The 18,331-nt window shown below is 47.1% G+C and overlaps 8 protein-coding genes across 8 annotated transcripts; 7 read left to right on the top strand and 1 right to left on the bottom strand.

The window, feature by feature from the left end:
• Positions 1-502: 502 nt before the first annotated feature.
• On the top strand, positions 503-1,383 carry AGABI2DRAFT_72455 (hypothetical protein; the record flags this gene model as incomplete). The annotated part of the gene is made up of 5 exons (XM_006462806.1): positions 503-563; positions 635-692; positions 747-900; positions 963-1,176; positions 1,244-1,383. 5 exons carry the CDS (start codon positions 503-505, stop codon positions 1,381-1,383), a joined length of 627 nt encoding a protein of 208 aa, XP_006462869.1.
• A 175-nt stretch (positions 1,384-1,558) lies between these two features.
• On the top strand, positions 1,559-3,222 carry AGABI2DRAFT_207517 (hypothetical protein; the record flags this gene model as incomplete). The annotated part of the gene is made up of 8 exons (XM_006462805.1): positions 1,559-1,700; positions 1,731-1,820; positions 1,860-2,410; positions 2,462-2,527; positions 2,585-2,687; positions 2,743-2,987; positions 3,034-3,068; positions 3,120-3,222. 8 exons carry the CDS (start codon positions 1,559-1,561, stop codon positions 3,220-3,222), a joined length of 1,335 nt encoding a protein of 444 aa, XP_006462868.1.
• A 2,458-nt stretch (positions 3,223-5,680) lies between these two features.
• AGABI2DRAFT_193945 (hypothetical protein) lies at positions 5,681-6,610 on the top strand. Its single transcript, XM_006462804.1, has 2 exons — positions 5,681-6,372; positions 6,432-6,610. The coding sequence occupies exon 1, from the start codon at positions 5,833-5,835 to the stop codon at positions 6,145-6,147; it is 315 nt and encodes a 104-aa protein (XP_006462867.1). The 5' UTR covers positions 5,681-5,832; the 3' UTR covers positions 6,148-6,372; positions 6,432-6,610.
• Positions 6,611-7,099: 489 nt separating this feature from the next.
• AGABI2DRAFT_207516 (hypothetical protein) lies at positions 7,100-8,396 on the top strand. Its single transcript, XM_006462803.1, has 3 exons — positions 7,100-8,179; positions 8,235-8,288; positions 8,357-8,396. Exons 1-3 carry the CDS (start codon positions 7,352-7,354, stop codon positions 8,378-8,380), a joined length of 906 nt encoding a protein of 301 aa, XP_006462866.1. The 5' UTR covers positions 7,100-7,351; the 3' UTR covers positions 8,381-8,396.
• Positions 8,397-10,754: 2,358 nt separating this feature from the next.
• On the top strand, positions 10,755-12,017 carry AGABI2DRAFT_193943 (hypothetical protein). The gene is made up of 4 exons (XM_006462802.1): positions 10,755-10,974; positions 11,032-11,068; positions 11,129-11,689; positions 11,761-12,017. Exons 1-3 carry the CDS (start codon positions 10,796-10,798, stop codon positions 11,687-11,689), a joined length of 777 nt encoding a protein of 258 aa, XP_006462865.1. The 5' UTR covers positions 10,755-10,795; the 3' UTR covers positions 11,761-12,017.
• Positions 12,018-12,071: 54 nt separating this feature from the next.
• On the bottom strand, positions 12,072-14,481 carry AGABI2DRAFT_193941 (hypothetical protein). Its single transcript, XM_006462801.1, has 11 exons — positions 14,239-14,481; positions 14,009-14,184; positions 13,863-13,953; positions 13,770-13,812; positions 13,598-13,712; positions 13,471-13,549; positions 13,203-13,411; positions 12,882-13,136; positions 12,718-12,819; positions 12,371-12,653; positions 12,072-12,324 (listed from the first exon to the last, which is right to left on the bottom strand). Exons 1-11 carry the CDS (start codon positions 14,402-14,404, stop codon positions 12,185-12,187), a joined length of 1,659 nt encoding a protein of 552 aa, XP_006462864.1. The 5' UTR covers positions 14,405-14,481; the 3' UTR covers positions 12,072-12,184.
• Positions 14,482-15,482: 1,001 nt separating this feature from the next.
• AGABI2DRAFT_193938 (hypothetical protein) lies at positions 15,483-16,725 on the top strand. Its single transcript, XM_006462800.1, has 4 exons — positions 15,483-15,786; positions 15,840-16,058; positions 16,112-16,393; positions 16,451-16,725. The coding sequence occupies exons 1-4, from the start codon at positions 15,654-15,656 to the stop codon at positions 16,630-16,632; spliced, it is 816 nt and encodes a 271-aa protein (XP_006462863.1). The 5' UTR covers positions 15,483-15,653; the 3' UTR covers positions 16,633-16,725.
• A 19-nt stretch (positions 16,726-16,744) lies between these two features.
• AGABI2DRAFT_186698 (hypothetical protein) lies at positions 16,745-18,126 on the top strand (the record flags this gene model as incomplete). The annotated part of the gene is made up of 3 exons (XM_006462799.1): positions 16,745-17,122; positions 17,224-17,340; positions 17,484-18,126. The coding sequence occupies 3 exons, from the start codon at positions 16,745-16,747 to the stop codon at positions 18,066-18,068; spliced, it is 1,080 nt and encodes a 359-aa protein (XP_006462862.1). The 3' UTR covers positions 18,069-18,126.
• Between the last annotated feature and the right edge of the window lie 205 nt (positions 18,127-18,331).

Below are 18,331 nucleotides of genomic sequence, written 5' to 3'. Positions count from 1 at the left end.
TTGAGACGCCTGGAGGCGCACAAAGGATTTATATTAAATCCACATGACCAAGGACCAAACCCAGGCCGAGCTCTCGGATGAATAATATTCGTTGCGGCATTTCGGATCAATAACTACGCCTAACTCCTGATCCGCTGTCATCGTCGGAGGTCGTATATATAGTGCCCGATGGTCTATTGAAACTTTATACCATGAGGGTTTATCGATGCCGGCTAGCCTTCTATACTCCTAACATTGACCTTGTCATGATCAGGGGTTGAGAGGAATATATGGTCAGCAAGCTTGCCGTTAAGATCTGGCATGATGGACCGATGGTGGTGCCGACTCAGATTGAAAGTCATCCCAGTTAACCTCCTTTTTCACTGGTAATAAAAAGGGGAAGAGCCTAGTAAAAGTTAACTTCAGGCATTTAGGAGTCGGCAGCAACTTCGAGTTTCAAGCTTCCCCGGGTCGTTGCGTCTACTCTACTTACACCTTACACTTTGACTTTTTTCGTGGCAAGATGTCGAGTTCTCCTCGTGTGGCCATTATTGTTTACACCGTGTACGGCCATATTGCTAAAAGTAAGTTTTGGTGTTGACACTTACAGGTTGTTTTTTCGTATCGCAATTGAAACTCATGTAGCGTTTTTTAGTGGCTGAGTCTGCCAAGGCTGGTATTATCAGTGCTGGTGGCAAAGTAGACATATATCAGTATGTGGAAACACTCTGAAGAGTTGTAAAAGATGATGATAACATTAACGACAGAGTTCCCGAAACATTACCTCAAGAAACATTAAATTTATTCAAAGCTCTTCCAAAACCCGATTACCCCATCGCTACAATGCAGACTCTCGAAGATTACGACGCCTTTCTCTTTGGTATTCCGACTCGATTTGGAACTATGCCTGCTCAATGGAAGGTACGTGACGTCGACCACCACACCAGGATGTAGTCGTATGAATGACCTTCTTTTTTGTGTAGACGTACTGGGATGACACTGGTTTACTTTGGATGGGAAGTAAACTAAGCGGAAAATACGCTGGTATCTTTGTTTCGACTAATACGCTTGGTGGAGGTCAAGAAGTTACAATCTCGAGTTCTCTATCAGTCCTCGTCCACCATGGAATCAATTACGTCCCGTTTGGTTTTGCTCATGCCCTTGCTGAACTCACCAACCTTGAATCCGTACATGGCGGTAAGATTACAATTTGAATCAACCACCAGCGCTGGCCTTGAAATATTGATAAATTCTTCTTCTTTAGGTTCGCCATGGGGTGCTGGGACTTTAGCTGGCCCAAAAGGCCCTGATGGTGAAAGTCGTCAACCTTCAGAGATTGAATTGAGTATGGCTGAGAAACAAGGAAAGGCGTTTTGGGAGACTGTTTCGAGAGTGAGTTTTTGAGAAAAAAGGAATGAGGTGTTCTCTCTGTTTGATTAGATGTAACTATATTGAATGACGTTATGGCATTATGACATCGGGTCTGAATGTCCGAAGTTTGCCGGGTTCGGTATGTAATTCCATCCAATGAGATCACATCTCACATCACACATCTCAACACTCTACCAATCTCATCCTAATGGACTCGAGCAGTACATTCATATACCTCCCACATGAACTTTTAGTTCACAAAATTTTGGTGTTGTGTGATCCTTTGGATGTTGCTAGGGTTGCTGTGAGTTGTAAGAGGTTGTATAGGATCGTTTATGGGGATTTGGATGGTGAGACGACGAGGGGAGGGAGGGGGAGAGGAGATAGAAGTCTTTGGAGGGCTTTGTATCTTGCTCAACCGCTTGATGATTTACGGTTATGTGTTAACAGGATTGGTATACCGAAATCACGTTTACGAAGAAACTCTTTAACGACAGAAGAAGAAGGAGATGATGGGATAGATTGGGAAGAAGAATTGAAAAGGGTAATTCGAGCACGAAGTATAGTCGTCAATCCACATTTATGCAAAGGCGAAGAAGAACTCCAACACATCCTTTCTACACTTTTAGATTTGGTCGAATTCGTTCCTCCTGCTTATGATCTTTATCAAACAGGAACTGCTATGGGTGGAAGTGACGAAGAAGAAATTGATGAATCAGTGGAGTTGGCAAAGAATTTGGTTTGGGTACCGGTGATTTCGAGAGAGTTTTTGGATTTAGTGGAAAGAGGATTACCAACTGGAATTACTCGCGGTCAATATCATATACCTCCCAAATCGTATTGGCAAAACCAAACGATTCAATTACATTCGCAACTACACACGTTATATGGACTCACACGAAAAGACCTCACAAAACAAGCTAGACGGGAAAGTCGCGCATATATATATGATATGAGGAGATATAGAGAGGAGAATGAGTTTGGGCCTTTGGTTGAAGGTGGGAGGTATGTGAATTGGGTGCATTTGGAGAAAATTCATCATGTTATTTCGATGCATGTGGTTTGGGAATGGGTGAGAGAGTGGGTGGAGAGTGATGTACTTGAAAAGGAGGATTCGGTGTTTGAGGGTATGATTGAGTATATGATTTATCCGTTGAGTATGCCGTTTACTCAAACGGTGTTTGCGAAGAGAGAAAGCGGTCTGTTGGGAATTCCACCGGTGGAAGTGTCAGAGGAGGAGGGGGAGGGGGAGGGATTACCTGAAGATGCAGATTGGGCGGGGATCGAAGGAGATTGGGCAGTGTTCTTTTGTTTTTATGATCATAGACAACTTATGGGTGCGTGTTTCCGTTACATCTCCCCTGCGCGGAAATGACATTCTGAATTACACAGCGTATAACCAGTCTGCGGATATTGTAAACCGGCTGGACACATCTATCTTTGAACAAGAAGGGATGACAGAAGAATTCCGAAAGCTCGAAGCGAAATTTCACGTCACCGGGCTCACTAATGATGTCGAGCATCCAGGGCGCCCAATTATCAGTTTCGAGGGTGTGGTGAACCAGCCGTCGACTTCAACAATGCATGGACGAGTGCGATTGACGAGCGATAACCATCTCAAATGGACATTCGTGAGTGTTTAACGAATTGGAAATAATATATGTGCTGACAGCGCAGACACAGGATTCTAGCGAGACTGGGATAGGGGCGGTTTGGAGGTGAGGCGTAATCTTATCAGATATGGGTATGAGGTGATGCTTTATATTTAGTTCCGTTGGAGTTCAAGTAGGCGGTGTCGGATCGTCGTTTGGGGTGTTGGGATCGTGGACGACGGTGTTCCACGACGACGAAGACCCGGTCGGTAAGCCCTGATCATTCTGTTTTTCCTCGGATAGAAGACTGAAGAGCGAGGTAACAGGTCCGTTCTGGATGCACAGATGCAGTAGAGACAAACAGATGTAAATACGTTGTTAATTAAGAGATCTGTCCTTTGTCGTTCTCCTCCATGGCCGACAACAGCCCCAGTCCGCCGCCCAAACCCAAGCCAGGATCTCTCAGAGACCGCATTGCCGCCTTTGAAAACAAGGCGGCAACGGCGCCGGCCAATGCCCCGCCCCCGCCCCGCCCAAAGCCCGCCGGCTTCGCGTCTTGGAAGCCCAAACCGCCATCGCCCCCGAGTTCTCCTCAGCCTGCCGCTAATAATGCCCCGGCACCCACAACGGCGCCGGACAGCCCAGCGAGAAGCGGGCCTGGCGGGATGAACGCCGCCGATGCAAAAGAGAGCATCACCCGCGCCGGTGGCAGTCTGAAGGAACGTATGGCCGCTCTCCAGGGCAGAGGAGGGTTCGGCGCATCGGCACCGCCCCCGCCCGCACCCAAATCAGAGAACAAGCCAAAGTGGAAGCCTCCTCCACAGATCGTGCAGGTCCCCGCTGTCGGCGGAGACGACGACGAAGACATTCAAGACGAGAAGCACACGGATGCCGGTGAAGGACACCCCTCAACATCTCCCAAACCGCCATCGGTCAGATCGCCACCCCCTATCGTAAGATCACCAGATTCCGGTGCTGCGGCTGACAGAGAGGAGAATGAAGACGCTGAAATACGGGAGACCAGTGCCGATGTCGAGGATCAGGGGAGTGGCGAGAAGGAGGTTGACGAGGAAGAGGAGGAGCGGCAGAGGCGAGCTGCGATTGCTGCTCGTATGGCTAAGCTCGGTGGTGCGCGATTTGGAATGGGTCCACCTATCTTTGGCAAGCCTGCAGTGCCCCTCCCATCTAAAAAGCCTTCTCTACCCACACCTGCGCCGGTACAGGCCGAGCCTGATATCGAGACAGGTACGCGTTTTCTCTTTCTTTTAATGCAGATTTGGCTCATATTTCTGTCAAGAATCTATAAATGAGCAAGTACCGACACCCGGTACGCCTTTCGCTGTCTATCTTGATATATCGCTCTAATCTCATAAATAGATGCATCGCCCCGTCCCCCGACTGCTATGCCCGTTCCGGCTATGCCCAAACGCGCTGCGCGTCCCCGGCGTAAACCTGCTAAAGGTTCTGGGGAAACACACGAGGGGAGCCCTGTTCCTCCTCCTGTAGAACCTTCTTCAACCGAGGAGAGTGCTGAGGCTGCGAGTCTCGAAGCACCCAAAGTTGATGACATCATCGCTGAAGCAGGGCCCATCAAAGGCGAGAGAGGGGATCAAGCACAGTCACAGGAGCAAGAGGCTGTAGCCAAACCTGCGCCCATAGTCGAGACTGAGGAAGCGGTGGTCAACGACGAAAAGGAGGATGAACACCCTGAAGAATCCAAAGAGGAATCAGTGATGGAAGAAGAGGACGAAGAAGAAGCGCGTAAAAAACGCGTTGCTGAAAGACTTGCCAAGATGGGTGGTGTTAATCCAATGACCTTGCCAGTCCGCCGAACTTCTGTCGATGATGCCGCGTCGGGTAACATTGCCTCTCCGTCCACTTCACCTCCAGTTTCTAAACCACTCAGGAGAGCTAGCGCCGGCTTTCCCATCAGTTCTAGTTCTTTATCTCCTGCTCCCGCGGCTAAATCTGCAGCTTTAAAGAGGGCAAGCGTGGGTCCTATATCAAGCACCTCCGAAGGCCCAGGTATCGTCGGCAGTGTTGAGAGTAGTGGTTCTGGATCAGGCAGGAGAGCCAGTGTTGGATCAACCAGGTCTGCCAAACGTGAAGACATCCACGAAGTCTCGGAAATCGTTGAAGAGCCCGAGGAGATGACGGAACATGATCATGCTGTCGAACCGAACGTTCAGGTCAAAGAAGGGATCAGGAGAAAGAGCGATGATGAGAACGATGGTAAATACTGATTTTTTTTCTTTTTGTTCCCACCTTTATTCCTCCCCTGAGTCTGAGTGAGAACTCTTTGCACGCATGTGGCATTGGGAGTTCATTCATTTCTCTGATCTCTCAAAAAAACTCTTCTTGGTTCCGTGTTTTTTTTACTACTTATACCTTTTTTTGGCCCCTGTGTGTCTTATCTCCTCTTGTGGAAAAAGTTTATTGATGCCATTTTCTCCCCTTTTTGTTCGGTTTTTGTTAGAGCGCGACCGGGGTAAGGATAGAATTTCGCAACGAAATGACTACGACGAAGATGATCGCAAAGTGAATGATATCGTCACTTCCCCAAGGCTTCCAACGAGCGGTTATTCTTCCTACAATACTAGTCCGATGGGCACTCCGGATCCTGCTCTGATTGCGAATGTTATTCGACCACCACCTCCTGAATCCCCACCGCCAATAACTACGGCTATTAATGAATCACAGCAACAACGACAATTGCATCCTTCTTCCTCTCCCCCTGTTAGGAGGGTTGATAAACCGTTACCCCCTACACTTGCTTCTTCTACGCCATCGAGGGATTCTTCAGTTGAGAGGTTAAGCCAACCTGCTATTCCTAGAAGGTTGGTTCCTCAAACCCCTGAACCGGAAGGTCATAGGGAGTTTGAGGACACGGATGGAGAAGGCCATGATGCTCCCGATGTGCATGTTCGTGATGATAGGACTCGAACTTTGGCTGTGGGAGGGGATGATGATGGTGAGGAAAGTGAAGCTCCATTACCTGTACCTCTTCGAGTTGGTCGAGGGGGTGGGGGAGAAGGAGGTCGGAAGAGAAGGGTGTATGCTGATACGGATGAGGAGTCGAATGGTTCAAGTGTTGCTCCGTTGCCTGTTAGAGTTAATCTTGGGGAGAGTGGTGGTGGTGTACAGCATCAAGGGGTTCCTGGGAGAAGTGTGCCTCCGCCTCCGCCATCGCCTCCTCCGGTTGTAGTACCACCACGACAAGGAGGAACGGTAGATCAGGAATCGGGATCGGATTACGAAGGCGAACAGGAAGAAGAGGAGGGCGAAGAGGAGGAAGAGGAAGAGAAGGAAGAAGAGAAATTGATGAGCACGCGACCTTCATCTGGTGAACATGCGCCGATTCGAAATGTTCCTCCTCCGCCTCCTCCACCGCAGGTCCCTGAACATGAAGTTTTGGATGAAGATGAAGGAGGTATGGATTTGAAATCATTTTTGTTAGAAAGGTTTCATTGACCATCATATTTTTTGTAGATCCCATTGATCCATCGTTTCACAGTCCGAGCCGTAATGATCTCGATTTAGCCCCACATTCCAAGAGTCCGAGTGGTGGTAGTATGACTGGTACTACTACGACGAGTACTCCAAAACCTCCTCCACCTGTGCCTGCTTCGGTTCCTGTGCCTGTGCCTGCGACGCAAAAGGTTCAGGATGAGAGTGTGGAAGAGGAGGATGCGGAGAAGGCGAGGAAGAAGAGTATTGCGGAACGGATGGCTAGATTGGGTGGGATTCAGTTTGGTGGTGCGCCGCCTGTTCCTGGTTCTGGACGTCCGCTGGTTGGCACCTCTGCGAAAAGGATGTCGGGTGAACACCAGAGGCATCACCCTGATGATGAGGGGAGTCAATATGAGCGTCGTGAAGAGAAAGAAAGGGAACCTGTTCTATCGGAACAAGGTGGGGATGAAGACGAGGACGAGGAAGAAGAGAGAGCTAGGAGAGAGAGAATTGCTGCGAAAATGGCTGGGATGGGTGGGATGAGGATTGGAATGATGCCTATGGCGATGCCGCCGAAGCAATCTCATGCTTTACGTGAGGAATCTCAACAACAACGGCAGACGACAGCACCTGGAATGAGTGAATCTGGTACATCAGAAGAGGGAGTGAAAGTTGAAGTTGAAGATGATAGTGAGATTGAGGAGGTTGGATATGAAGAAGCTAAAGGTTCGGAAGAGGGTTCTGGTGTGGAAATAGCTCCCCCGCCTCCTTTACCGCCTCCTAGATCGCCGCCGAGAAGAAAAGGAACTAGCTCTTCGATTGGTTCGGTTGCTTCTCCTCCTCGTGCGTCTGGAAGACCGCCCGTTCCGACGACGGGGCCGTTTAGGAGATCGAGTACTCAGTCAGTTCAGAAGACTACTTTACCTCCGCCTTCACATGTTCAACCTTCGGAATATGTTATGGTGGATGAACCTCAGAGTATCAGTGAGGAGAGTTTTAATAGAGAAGAAGAAGAAGTTCCACCGCCCCCGCCACCGAGGCCTACGCGTAGGACATCTACACACCCTCCTCCGGTGAGAGCTGCTCCATCTGCTCCTGCTTCTATGGCTATGGAAGAAGCAGTTGGGTCTCATGATCAATGGGAGCTACCTGCTATACCGACTTCTTCTTTGGGAGCGGAGTTGTCTGCATCGTGGTCTGAAGCTATGGTTGATGATCATCAGCAACAAGAAGGTCACCCTCAAAGACTACAATCGCATTCGCAGTCGGCTCCTTTGCCGATTCCACCACCTGCTGCTGTTACCCCTGTTCCTCCTGCGACGGCCGCGAGATCGCTAGAAGCGTTACATCTTGAATCGGATGAGTTGATGGCGATTTGGGGAAGAGTTGGAGTGCAGATATGTGAAGTCGCAACGACGATGTACGATCATTCGAAGAAGACGCTTATTGGAGATGGGACTTATCGAGGATTCGTGAATGCTGTATTATCAGAAGTCCCGAATGCGTCGAAACCGAATTCCAAGCAGATGCCGTTTGGGTATTTGGTGTATGTGCAAAATGGGGGGCAGGTACAGAGGCGGGTTAGTGAGATTTTGCCGGGGGATGTTATGGAGATTGTGGATGCGAAGTTTAAGGGGCATAAGGGGTTGGGGACGTATACGCAACATGTGGGTGTGGGTGTGGAGGGTGGGGAGGGGGGTGGACCGGTTTTGGGTGTTGTGAGTGAGTTTGAGCATAAGAAGAGTAAGGTGAGGGTGTTTCAGGCGAATCAGCATGTTGGACAACAGGTAAGTTACTGGATTTGTTATATATGTTTGGAGATGGTGATGAACTTTTTACTAGACTGTGGAAGCTGTGACGTATAGATTGGAGGATTTGAAGAGTGGGTTGGTCAAAGTGAGTGAAATTCGCGATGCGTTTATTTGTGACACCTTGTTGATTTTTCTTTTCGTTTGCGTGATCAGGTGTACAGGGTTTTAGAAGGGTAATGTGTCTTTCTTTTGGCTTTAGTTCTTTTCTTTGTCTATCAATAATCTCTGCCTAGTTAGAACGATATCATGTACGTGTACACTGTATTATCATTTGCTAGTATACTTGTGAGACTTGTCAAAAAAATTGTATTATCCATTTTTCTTCTTGCCGTGGCCACTGTAATCGCAATATCGCGGATTGAAAAACGTAATTGATCAAAATTTGATCTCGGCCATTGTGAGATGATTTCGAATGGGCGGAGCTTTGCCATTGAATAGCCCTGAGCCCTGCAGCTAAATTAGTAAGGCCTCGCTGCCGCATTCATATAAAAGCTCATTGATCTAGTGGCAACGCGCTCTTCTCTATGCCACCTCTACAAGTCTCCTTTGAACGTTCGCCGCTGATAACAAACCAAGAGTTGGATGACATCTTTCAAGGCAGGGTCGTGCATCACACGACACTGAGGGCTCATGACTTCCCGCCAGAATTGTTGATAGAAATCGTTTCGTACTTGCCTGGGAGTGAGCTGTGGAGAATGATTGGGATTAATAGGATGTTGTTTGAATTGGGGATGAATGAGTTGTATGAGGAGGTTCGCTTGATGGACTGCGGTAGGGCTGGATACAAGACGTTTGAACAGATTGGGTGAGTTGATGATGCAGGCCGTCTTGAATCTTTGACGAAATTTTTGATCATCAATGTAGACATCAGAATATCGCCTCTCGGGTGCAACGTTTGAATATCCGACCGACGTTCTTACCTCGGATGGGCCGTGATGGCAAAGCGGTCTATGATAAGAGTTTGACTACTTCGGAGCTCAAGTCAAGGAAAGCGCAAAGCAGCGCATTCCTGACCTTGGCTCTCACGTCTCTCAGAAAATGCTCGCATATCAGGGAGCTTACAGTCGTAGTCCAGGATCAGCTGTACCTCACCAGCGCATTCGCCAAGTTCTTTCACAAACTCGTAAAACTGGTCGGAGCGGAACTAGGCGCCTTGACGGTCGATATGACTCTACCGAATTTTCTCTCCATTCATCGTGCTTTTGATTCAAAACTGTTACCCAAATTGTCTTCATTGACAATCAAAATTACCAACACGCGTTTTACCACTTCAACGCGACAGGCACGCAGAATTCGTAGAGCTTTACTCAACATCATCACCTCTTTGGGATCTACCCTTCAATCCCTTGCTTTCGAAGTCATCGATTGTAACCTCTCCAAGTTATTTCAAAAACTTCAAAAACTCCCTCCGCTTCGTTCTCTAGAATTGCGAACGGAAATCGGCTTCAGCACTTTAATTCCCACTATCCATTTCGTGTCGTTCTTGCAGCGTAACGCTAGCAATCTGGAAAGACTTGTCATCCGACGGCCTACAGTTGATATACCCAATTCATGGAACCTCAATGTGATGGTTAGCCGTCTATACGATCTTCTTTGCATCCAACGTCTGCCTCAATTAAAGGAGCTCGTATTGGAGATGGACTACCCTGTCATTCTTACCAGTCTGACTTCTCATCTTCATACCTTTGTTCCTCACCTCAGGAACCTGACTTTGACGGGACCGTCATCTGTCCTTGATGACCCAAAATTGACTTCGCTTTTAGAGAGCCTTGCTAATTGTGATAAAGGCTTGGAATGCCTGAAAATATCTCTTTCTTGTTTCTGTCCACAACACTTAGATCTTCTCGCCTCGTTCCTTCCGAACCTTCGGAAACTAGACTTAACATACGAAGTACTTCAGGCTAGCGCCGAACTCACGGGTCTAGGATTACTGGTGGGTAGCAGTCAACAATTCAAAAAGTTTTCGTCACTGATCACATAGTTATCTTGCACTTACATAGATTTGCGAGGACGACGTTTATTGTGCATTCCGTAATCGGGAATATGGACGATGGGGTTTGGAGGAATTAAGGTTGTTGGAGGTGTTGAAATGTCCTCAAGGACACCCGGATCCTCGACTATTGGACGCTATTGCAGACAGTCTTCTCTCTATTAAACGTATTACTCGAGCCCGAACATGTGATTGTAAATGGTAACAAAGAAACAAAGCGTGGCCTTAGTGTATGCGGTTTAGTGCTTAATAAGTAGAAGTACATTATTACGATGCTGTGCTCTCACTGCAGGTCGTGGAAGCCTCGAGGCTTCATCCTCGCTTTCTCTTATCTGAGGCCCCATCGACAGGGCTAAAGCGATTTCATCTTTCTCGTTCAAGTCCTGTGTAGAAAGGCACAAACACCTAAGATTTTTGAGGTCAATGTTCTGGATGGCCCGTATATTGTACAAGCTCAAGCGCTCATTAACATTAACTCGATCATCTACATGCATTGTCCGGCAGATCCCGAGAATCCTCGTGTACTTATATCACCTTGCATTGATCATGAATGCAGGTCTTCAGACAGCTCCCACGACTTGACCAGACGTTCTCCCTCTCCAATGCCTACAACGCAAGTTCGAAAGCCGACTCTCTATGATCACCTTGCTCTTCAGCTCACACGTAGTGTTCTCTCACACCGAAATTTCTCAAAGACTACAACTCAATCTTGTTATCTATGTCACAAGAATGGGACAAAGAAGAAGCCACTGAAATCGTGTTCGAGCTGCAAGTCTGCTTTGTGAGTTAACAACTTATTGCGAATTGCTTACTCTTATACTCATAACCAACATCTTAGGTATTGTTCACTTGAGTGTCAACGAACACATTGGCGTGTACGAAGCTCTGTTTACCATAATAACGTTCTTCACATTTTCTCATTCGTTGCATTAAAGACACATAAAGAATACTGCAAAGAATCATTCTATGAAGAACGTCTGGTACTTACCGACATCATGATCGCAATAGGCAATGCCCTCAATATTGATGCACTTCCCCTTCCAAAACCGCCACCCGGTTTGACCTGGATCGAACTTGAAGCCCGTTTCAAGAAATGGCTCCTTTTCCACGCAAAGACATTGATCGCAGCAGCCATGCATGCCCTACAAATCCCCGACGACCGCTCGACTACCCATGTGCTTTTCATAAAAACCAAATACCGCAATAATAGCGTCGAAGTTGCGAAATGCTTTTCATTGATAAAAGCAGAGGTCTTGACGTTAGAAGAGGTGAAAAGTTGGGGAGGACACCTTATGCAGGAATTGGAAGCGGTGCGAATAGATCAAGAAAAAACGGGCGGTAAACCGATTATCGGGGTGTTATTCGAAAGTTCGCCGATGAGGTTGCAAGTCGTCCCTGTCGCATCTTTCAAGAAGTTATCCATTGCATATTTGCCTTGGATATCAAATTGGAAGGATATCCTGAAGAACCGTCTTGAGAACGGTACAGACTTATAGGTTGGCAGAGTTATCCTCATTTCGCACTTGCCACTTTTACGATTGCTGACTCATTCGTGTAATTCTATCAGATGTTGTTGATTCACCATGTACTTTTGTATTCCAGCTTGATTATGCACATGTTTCTGGAAAGCCTTGAGAGGGGTGGGTATGGTGTTTGAAGGAATAGCGCTTCGACAGAGCGTGCCGACTTCTCCCAAGGACTTTTTGCCTGATGTTCTCTTCCTGCCGCATTATCAGTTTGTAGTTTGATAGCTTCGTTTCGCTCTATTGTAGCTGTAGCATTGAATGTAACCAGCCATTATCACACCTCTCGAGGTCGCATGTGAATTCAACATATAGCGAAAGGCTGTGGTCGATATCGGACCATTCGAATATTCTACCTGTCAATCAAAAGCTTGTGGCGTCAATCACTCAGATCGCATTATACTCAACAATGAATACACAGCACAGAAATCTGAAAAGAAAACAAAAAGATTCGTCACATCTTTCCCTTCAGTCTTTCTTTGTCGGAGGTTTCCAATCCGCCAACCATTGTTCTATAATTGCCACTTCCTCTGCATGTATATCTTGAATTACAACCGGTTCTTGAGTCACATCAGCCAATCCATTTTCATCCCAATGATGTACCGCGCCTAATAAATTCGTTAGAACAAGTTGAGTAGATCCCTATCGACGTACCGGGAATTAACTTGAATGGCCTCAAAATGGTATCGTCTCTTGGTTTAGCACCATCGCTATGAGGGGTATCAGGTCTCCAAGGATCAACTTCCCCATCCACAAACATCAATCTATCCGCTACAATATCGAAATCTCCCAACATATTCACGGCAGTAACATTGGGTAGAGGTGGGACTTGGAAGAAATCTCCAGGTAAATAAGCTTGCTGGCAGATTTTGGATTCGTGGGGGAGGGTGATGAGGCGGGAGAGGATACGAGGTTGTTTGGGATCGGGAGGGGTAGTCTATGTAAGGAGTAGAAAATCATGAGTTTGGTTTTTTTTTGTATTGATGGATGGAAACACGTACTGTGAAGTAACCCCATTGAGTGCAAACTTGGAACATCCAGAGTCTCCAATCTTCATCCAGACCAGTCTGTTGGTATTTGCTATCATCATACGTTCCAAAACACTATCATGAAATCGGGTTTTAGCATCCTCCATCAGAAAAACCTCCAATAGTAAACTACTCACGTCATCGAGAGTAGTTCTACACCTTGAGGCAGTATTATTCTTGATATAAGCTCCATAATTCAAGATCGATAAATCCAAAGTGAGACCATCAGCAACCTCAACCATACGCGCAGGATCACCAAAAGGTAAATCCGTAGCCTTCGCAGAGATTCCATGTCCATGTACCGGTGCATTCAGAGCTTCACAGAATTGGTCGAATCTCACACTACTCTCTTCAGGATCCCAATTCTTCGATTGCCAAGAACCAAGAGGACTCTACAGAACAAGTCAGAAATTACTTTCATGGTATAAAGATTTTGACGGTTGACTGGATGAACATACGGAGATTGTGGAAGCGAAATCGTCATCATGTGTCAAGTTGGCTAAACCGAATAAGCCTTTCAAATGCGACTTGAAAAACTTGCTGTGACCGAGGAGGATAGAGTCGATGATTTTGATGGAATTCTCGAGGTGGTGAGAACATTTGGGGTCTGCGGCTTTCCGAATGATCTCCATGTATTGCCAATTCTCGACAGCAGCATGAGTGACAGCTTTGATGAATTGAAGTTTTTAGAAGGGGGAAAAGTTGATGAAACGAATGTGAACGTACCACTGGATGCGATGGCACCGTAGACGAGATCGGGATAGAGAATCTTCATGTGAGCTGAGCGCGCACCAGCATACGAGCCCTACGAAAAAATGAGTGTACAATAAGGTGGGTCAGGCGAGGAACGTACACCATAATAGATCCACGGAGTACTAGGAGCAGTCAAATCCTCTTCGATTCCATTAAACTTGACTTTGGCCATAAAGTTTGCGCTGTCTGCAGCAGCCTGTTCGTTGTTAAGCCAGCTAAAGTCCTATTCATTAGACTCGGGGGTTTGAGTATGAGTGAGTCGAGAAGCGTACCGGAGGGCATCGGTAGTCAAGTTCTCGACGGCGATTGATTCACCTAACCAGATATGGGTCAATCATGCTTCCGCAGAGCAAGGGAAACCATACCATAGTAACGGTGCTCCAGAATTACACCAAGACCTTCAGTTGCGCGAGCAAGGATATCGACGATGCCGGTGTCGAGGAAGGGCAGCCTGTTCTATATATTTCGCTCGATTTACGATATTGCGCTCTGAATCATGAAACCAGCGTACCGCTCCACTAGTCTCTCCACCATCCAGTACAAAAACGGGTGCGCCTTGCCTCGCCTTGTAGTGTCTCTTACTCACCCAGTACCGCTGCTTGAACGTATGCGGATTGGATTCATCAAAATGATCCAAAGGTTGTTCAAACCACTGTGGTTCAAATTCTTCAAACGCCCTAGCTGAAACTATGGCTTCGTTATCGGGCAGCCAATTGCCACTTTGGACGGTAAGGGCTTTACTTTCAAGAGGAAGATCGCGGCGCGATGAAGCACCCCGTTCACGAGCTTCCTGTTTGTCGAGATTCCAGAAGTTGACGCCTTGAGGTCCTATTACTGGACTGAAGCTGTTGACACCGGTGAAGGACGTAAAGCCCAACAGGAGTAGTGGAAGGAGAAAGCGGGTCATTGAGGTTACCGGCAAACTCGCTTGAACCTGAAGCGCCCAGGGTTGACCAGATTTTTATATGAAATTAGGGAGTTTCGTAATGATCATGAAAGGCGATATGGTGATCTTCTCTCACATGTGACTGACCCTAAGTTTGACTTGTTCTCTCACCTGCACATGGCGATGTGAAAACGTAAACTTCCGGCTTCCTTTTATCTTCGGCGAGGACCCAGCGAAGACTCATGATACGGTCATGTTATTATGGTCGGAGCTTTGAAAACGTAAAATGGTCTTGTCATATCGCTGAGGGCTCCGAAACGCACTCCTGCGGCCAGTGCTGTAAGAAGCTGCCAGCCTGATGCGCTAGTCGGCAGCTATGACGAAAGCTGCCTGAAAACTGCCATCCGGATGGCAGCAGCAGCTTTGATTGATCTCATCAAAAAACTAGGCAATGAGTACATGATCAGCGGGGAGGGAGCCAACTCTATGATAAGAACTACTGAAGAAAGATAATATAATTGCCAGCTCAATTCTGAATGGATAAGAGATTGGATTGTTGGTTTACTGTAACCATTGTTTACTGACTATACTGATAAAATAAATTCTGTTGAATCGTCTATCACCTCGTAAGAATCATCGTTGTCCCGAGGTGCATCCAAATCTGCCAAATCATACTCCTCGATCTCCTCCTCAAATGACGCGGCTGAAAGCTGACCATATATCGATTCTCAATACGTTGAATTGAAGTCAACAAAGAGCTTCGAACTTTCGAAGTGGACTCCGGCCCTCCATCAGTGGTCACGTTATGCAGTTTCTGCCGTGGGAGCCATCAATCAAAGATGTGCGGATGGCAGCTGCTGGCAGCAGATGCCAGCAGATGCCAGCTCGGATGCCATCCGCATCAGCTGTCAAAGCTGCACGCCACGTTTCACGATTGATGAGCCTGCTGCTGAATAGTAAGCTCTAAGTTCCGACCCCTACTGCGCAATACACGAGGCTAGCTTATTACGCGATTCTACCTCCTCGGGGATCACATCGATCACAACTTTTTACTATGTAGTACCCGGCGACCCTACTACTATACCAAACTTCCCCCCAAAAAAAAATGGCCTGATTATTTACGGTGGAATCCGGCTGTCTCTAGGCATTGGCTGTGGTATAAAAGCTTGCGGGTTGTGGTCACTGAAGTCTTCATCCGTTCTTGCCTTTGGCGTTGGGTCTAAACTGGTCTTCTATCCTCGTCTCTCGTCCTCTAATTTATCCTCTAAAAATGACTCACGGTCCTGAATTTTGGTTGGCCTACCAATTTCTTTCTCGAGGCAATATTGCTCCGACGACACAGCTCATCGAGCTCGAGTCTCCGAGCTACAAACTCGTCGATCTTGAGGACGTTTTAGAGTATGGTAAGTTGCTATTTGCTTTGTTCTTGTTACATAGGAACGACGTTGACGTTCAGCTGCTCCACCTTATGATGATGATGTTTACGATGATGCTGTGAATTCGTTGCGAACGGATATTCAAGTCTTTCGGCAAGGTTTCGTTGAACCTCATTTCCGTCCTGTGACGACTTGGGTTCGAAAGGATGGTGCACCGGTTCACCCTTCGGATGTTGTTGAGGAATTGATAAAGCAAAATGTTGGCAAGTGTCCTGAGTCTGCTATTAAGCTTGTCGTTGGTAAGTGCTTGAATTTAGAATTGGTGTTTGATAACTGATTAACTTGTTCACAGAGGACGCTCCGACTACTTTATGGTTCACTTATCACTACGTCCATAATCCTACTGCCAAAGTTTCTATTCAACGCGTTCGTTTGAACCAGGGTTATAGGTTTGAGCATCTTGCTCATCTTACGAACTATGTCTTTGCCCAAGGATATCTCCCTGGGCATTATAGACCTCTTGTTCATTGGGAAACTCCCTGCGGTAAGAAGCTCGGGGAAGATATGCATGTGGCGGATCTTTTGGGTGACGGTTTCGGTGTCGCTGATCATAAAGCTATCAAGCTTATCATTGGTTAGTTATCTTTTTTTCAGAGTTACAAACCGACTCTAATCGTTTCTATGTCCACAGACGCACAGCCGTTCCACCACCACCCGCATCACCACCATCATATTCCTAGCCCCTGTGAGCCTCACCACCCGCACCATCTTCCCCCCTGTAGCCCCCGTATGCCCAGCCCCACCGTTCCTTCTTCTCCTACTTGCCATATACCTAGTCCGATTCATAACCACCATCACAACTGCCCCTTCTGATGTCCGTAGACAGTAATTTGATTCAGGGCCGGTAAAGCGGCGTCATGCCTCTCCGGTGAATAGATTGATTGCCCGTGTCCTAATTCTGCTGAGGATCTCCTAACCCCAACCCATGTCTTGTCATAAGCGTCGTCCTTACACCATCTTCGCTCCTCCCTCCCTCTGCTCCTCCGAGCTCGTCTGCACGACACTCGACCATGACTCGACTGATATGCTCTTGGACAAATGGTTAGAGCACCGTTCACCAGGTCAAGACGCTTATCACGATTGGTTTCGCGACCTGCGTGACCGAAAACATGCCGCACAAAATCCGCATAAAAAACAGATTGTGGCGTGGAATAAGGGTGAATTTGTGCCGGAAAACATGTTTTGCAAGACTGTCGATACGGGTCGGTTGATTCCTATGGATAGGACGTGGACTACCCATGTCTATCATCATAAATCGTTGACGGACCGTAAATTGAGCATGATGCCAGTCGTCTTTACTATGGTGGGCGTCGTCCCTTTCGTTTTTTTGTCTCTTTCGGTCATTATATGCGCTCAAGAGGCAATTTGGGGAGAAAGATAGGCTCATGGTTGTTCTGTTTATAGCTCCCGGAACTGATGCTTCTTCGGGGTATGCATGACGGAGGATGTGATGATATTTATATCATCGTTACCGATCTTAAAAAGCAAGAAATGGACGATATCACTGCGTATTTCCAACTCGTCACAAGCTATACTGTCAGTCGAAAGCAAAAGGAGAGGATCAGACGGCAGATTCAGATTGAACGTGCGTTTCTTTCTCCCCCATTCAGGAAAATGCCAACTGAAAACATTTGGAAATTTGGTTATCAGATGTGCGCATAAAGTATCTTATGGCGAAATATCATCGTTGTCCGTGTCTTCCCCAAATCGATTTGACGCTTCGGGGGATTCTTTACGAGAAACACCCTCGCTTTGTCGCGCTATTCTCTCATCAAACTTCGTCCTACTCGCAAATTTTCTTCACGCACAGAGACTATGTCCCCGATCCCGATATTTTTTATGATTATCCTACCGGCTGCCCGAACCCATGTTGCACGGAGGACTGCGAGTTAATCCGCTTCCCTCGAAGAGGCGTGAGTGCGGCAGCAATATTGCCAATCGTGAACAAAAAGGGAAGGAGAAGGAGGTTTCGTCGAAAAGAGATGTGCAACTGGATCGAATGCGATGTGTGTTTCGAAAGATTGGTAGCGGCAGATGGAGCAGAGGAATCGTTTTCGGTTGATGGGAGTGAAGGGAGCAGTATTGGTGGTGCCTTTGATGAGCACGTTGAAGCGGAAATTGATGAAGGAGCGAGGTTGAGTTATGGTCAAGTCTGTGGGAGGTGCAAGTTGGTGAGGTATTGTTCTGAGCAGCATCAGCGTTTAGACTGGCCGGAGCATAAGCGAGTGTGTGTCAAGGCGAGTGGTTGATCGTCCTGTGCACTGTGCTTCTACCCTTCCTTGTAGGTTTTTTTTCTTTAAGTTGTTGCTTTTACCCCGGCATTTTGCAATTCCTGTGCACTGTGTTGAATATGCTTTACGATTAGCATATATGCTTGTTGAGAAGTATTTTTATATTAAAGTACTTTATATGCGTGCTAGATGTAGAGTACCACGTAGCCGAGTTCTTGAAGACTCGAATTTGACTGCAGCGGGTCCCCGAATACTCTGATGACGATGGTGGAAACCAGGAG

This window comes from Agaricus bisporus (assembly GCF_000300575.1).
Source record: "Agaricus bisporus var. bisporus H97 unplaced genomic scaffold AGABI2scaffold_7, whole genome shotgun sequence".
Classification (NCBI taxonomy): Eukaryota; Fungi; Basidiomycota; class Agaricomycetes; order Agaricales; family Agaricaceae; genus Agaricus; species Agaricus bisporus.
This window is presented reverse-complemented; position numbering and strand designations above follow the sequence as displayed.

What these genes read in the sequence shown, in the direction of transcription:
- AGABI2DRAFT_193941 (XM_006462801.1), bottom strand. Translation starts at nt 14,404, where the DNA reads ATGACCCGCTTTCTCCTTCCACTACTCCTGTTGGGCTTTACGTCCTTC. An exon ending in CCGCGATCTTCCTCTTGAAA is followed by an intron (nt 14,185 to 14,238) that starts GTAAAGCCCTTA and finishes ACGAAGCCATAG; the next exon opens with TTTCAGCTAGGGCGTTTGAA. An exon ending in CTCAATGGGGTTACTTCACA is followed by an intron (nt 12,654 to 12,717) that starts GTACGTGTTTCC and finishes CTCCTTACATAG; the next exon opens with ACTACCCCTCCCGATCCCAA.
- AGABI2DRAFT_193938 (XM_006462800.1), top strand. Translation starts at nt 15,654, where the DNA reads ATGACTCACGGTCCTGAATTTTGGTTGGCCTACCAATTTCTTTCTCGA. An exon ending in TGAGGACGTTTTAGAGTATG is followed by an intron (nt 15,787 to 15,839) that starts GTAAGTTGCTAT and finishes GTTGACGTTCAG; the next exon opens with CTGCTCCACCTTATGATGAT. An exon ending in AGCTATCAAGCTTATCATTG is followed by an intron (nt 16,394 to 16,450) that starts GTTAGTTATCTT and finishes CTATGTCCACAG; the next exon opens with ACGCACAGCCGTTCCACCAC.
- AGABI2DRAFT_193943 (XM_006462802.1), top strand. Translation starts at nt 10,796, where the DNA reads ATGCCTACAACGCAAGTTCGAAAGCCGACTCTCTATGATCACCTTGCT. An exon ending in TCGAGCTGCAAGTCTGCTTT is followed by an intron (nt 10,975 to 11,031) that starts GTGAGTTAACAA and finishes CCAACATCTTAG; the next exon opens with GTATTGTTCACTTGAGTGTC. An exon ending in GTCAACGAACACATTGGCGT is followed by an intron (nt 11,069 to 11,128) that starts GTACGAAGCTCT and finishes GTTGCATTAAAG; the next exon opens with ACACATAAAGAATACTGCAA.
- AGABI2DRAFT_193945 (XM_006462804.1), top strand. Translation starts at nt 5,833, where the DNA reads ATGGAGAAGGCCATGATGCTCCCGATGTGCATGTTCGTGATGATAGGA.
- AGABI2DRAFT_207516 (XM_006462803.1), top strand. Translation starts at nt 7,352, where the DNA reads ATGGTGGATGAACCTCAGAGTATCAGTGAGGAGAGTTTTAATAGAGAA. An exon ending in ATCAGCATGTTGGACAACAG is followed by an intron (nt 8,180 to 8,234) that starts GTAAGTTACTGG and finishes ACTTTTTACTAG; the next exon opens with ACTGTGGAAGCTGTGACGTA. An exon ending in TGAAGAGTGGGTTGGTCAAA is followed by an intron (nt 8,289 to 8,356) that starts GTGAGTGAAATT and finishes TTGCGTGATCAG; the next exon opens with GTGTACAGGGTTTTAGAAGG.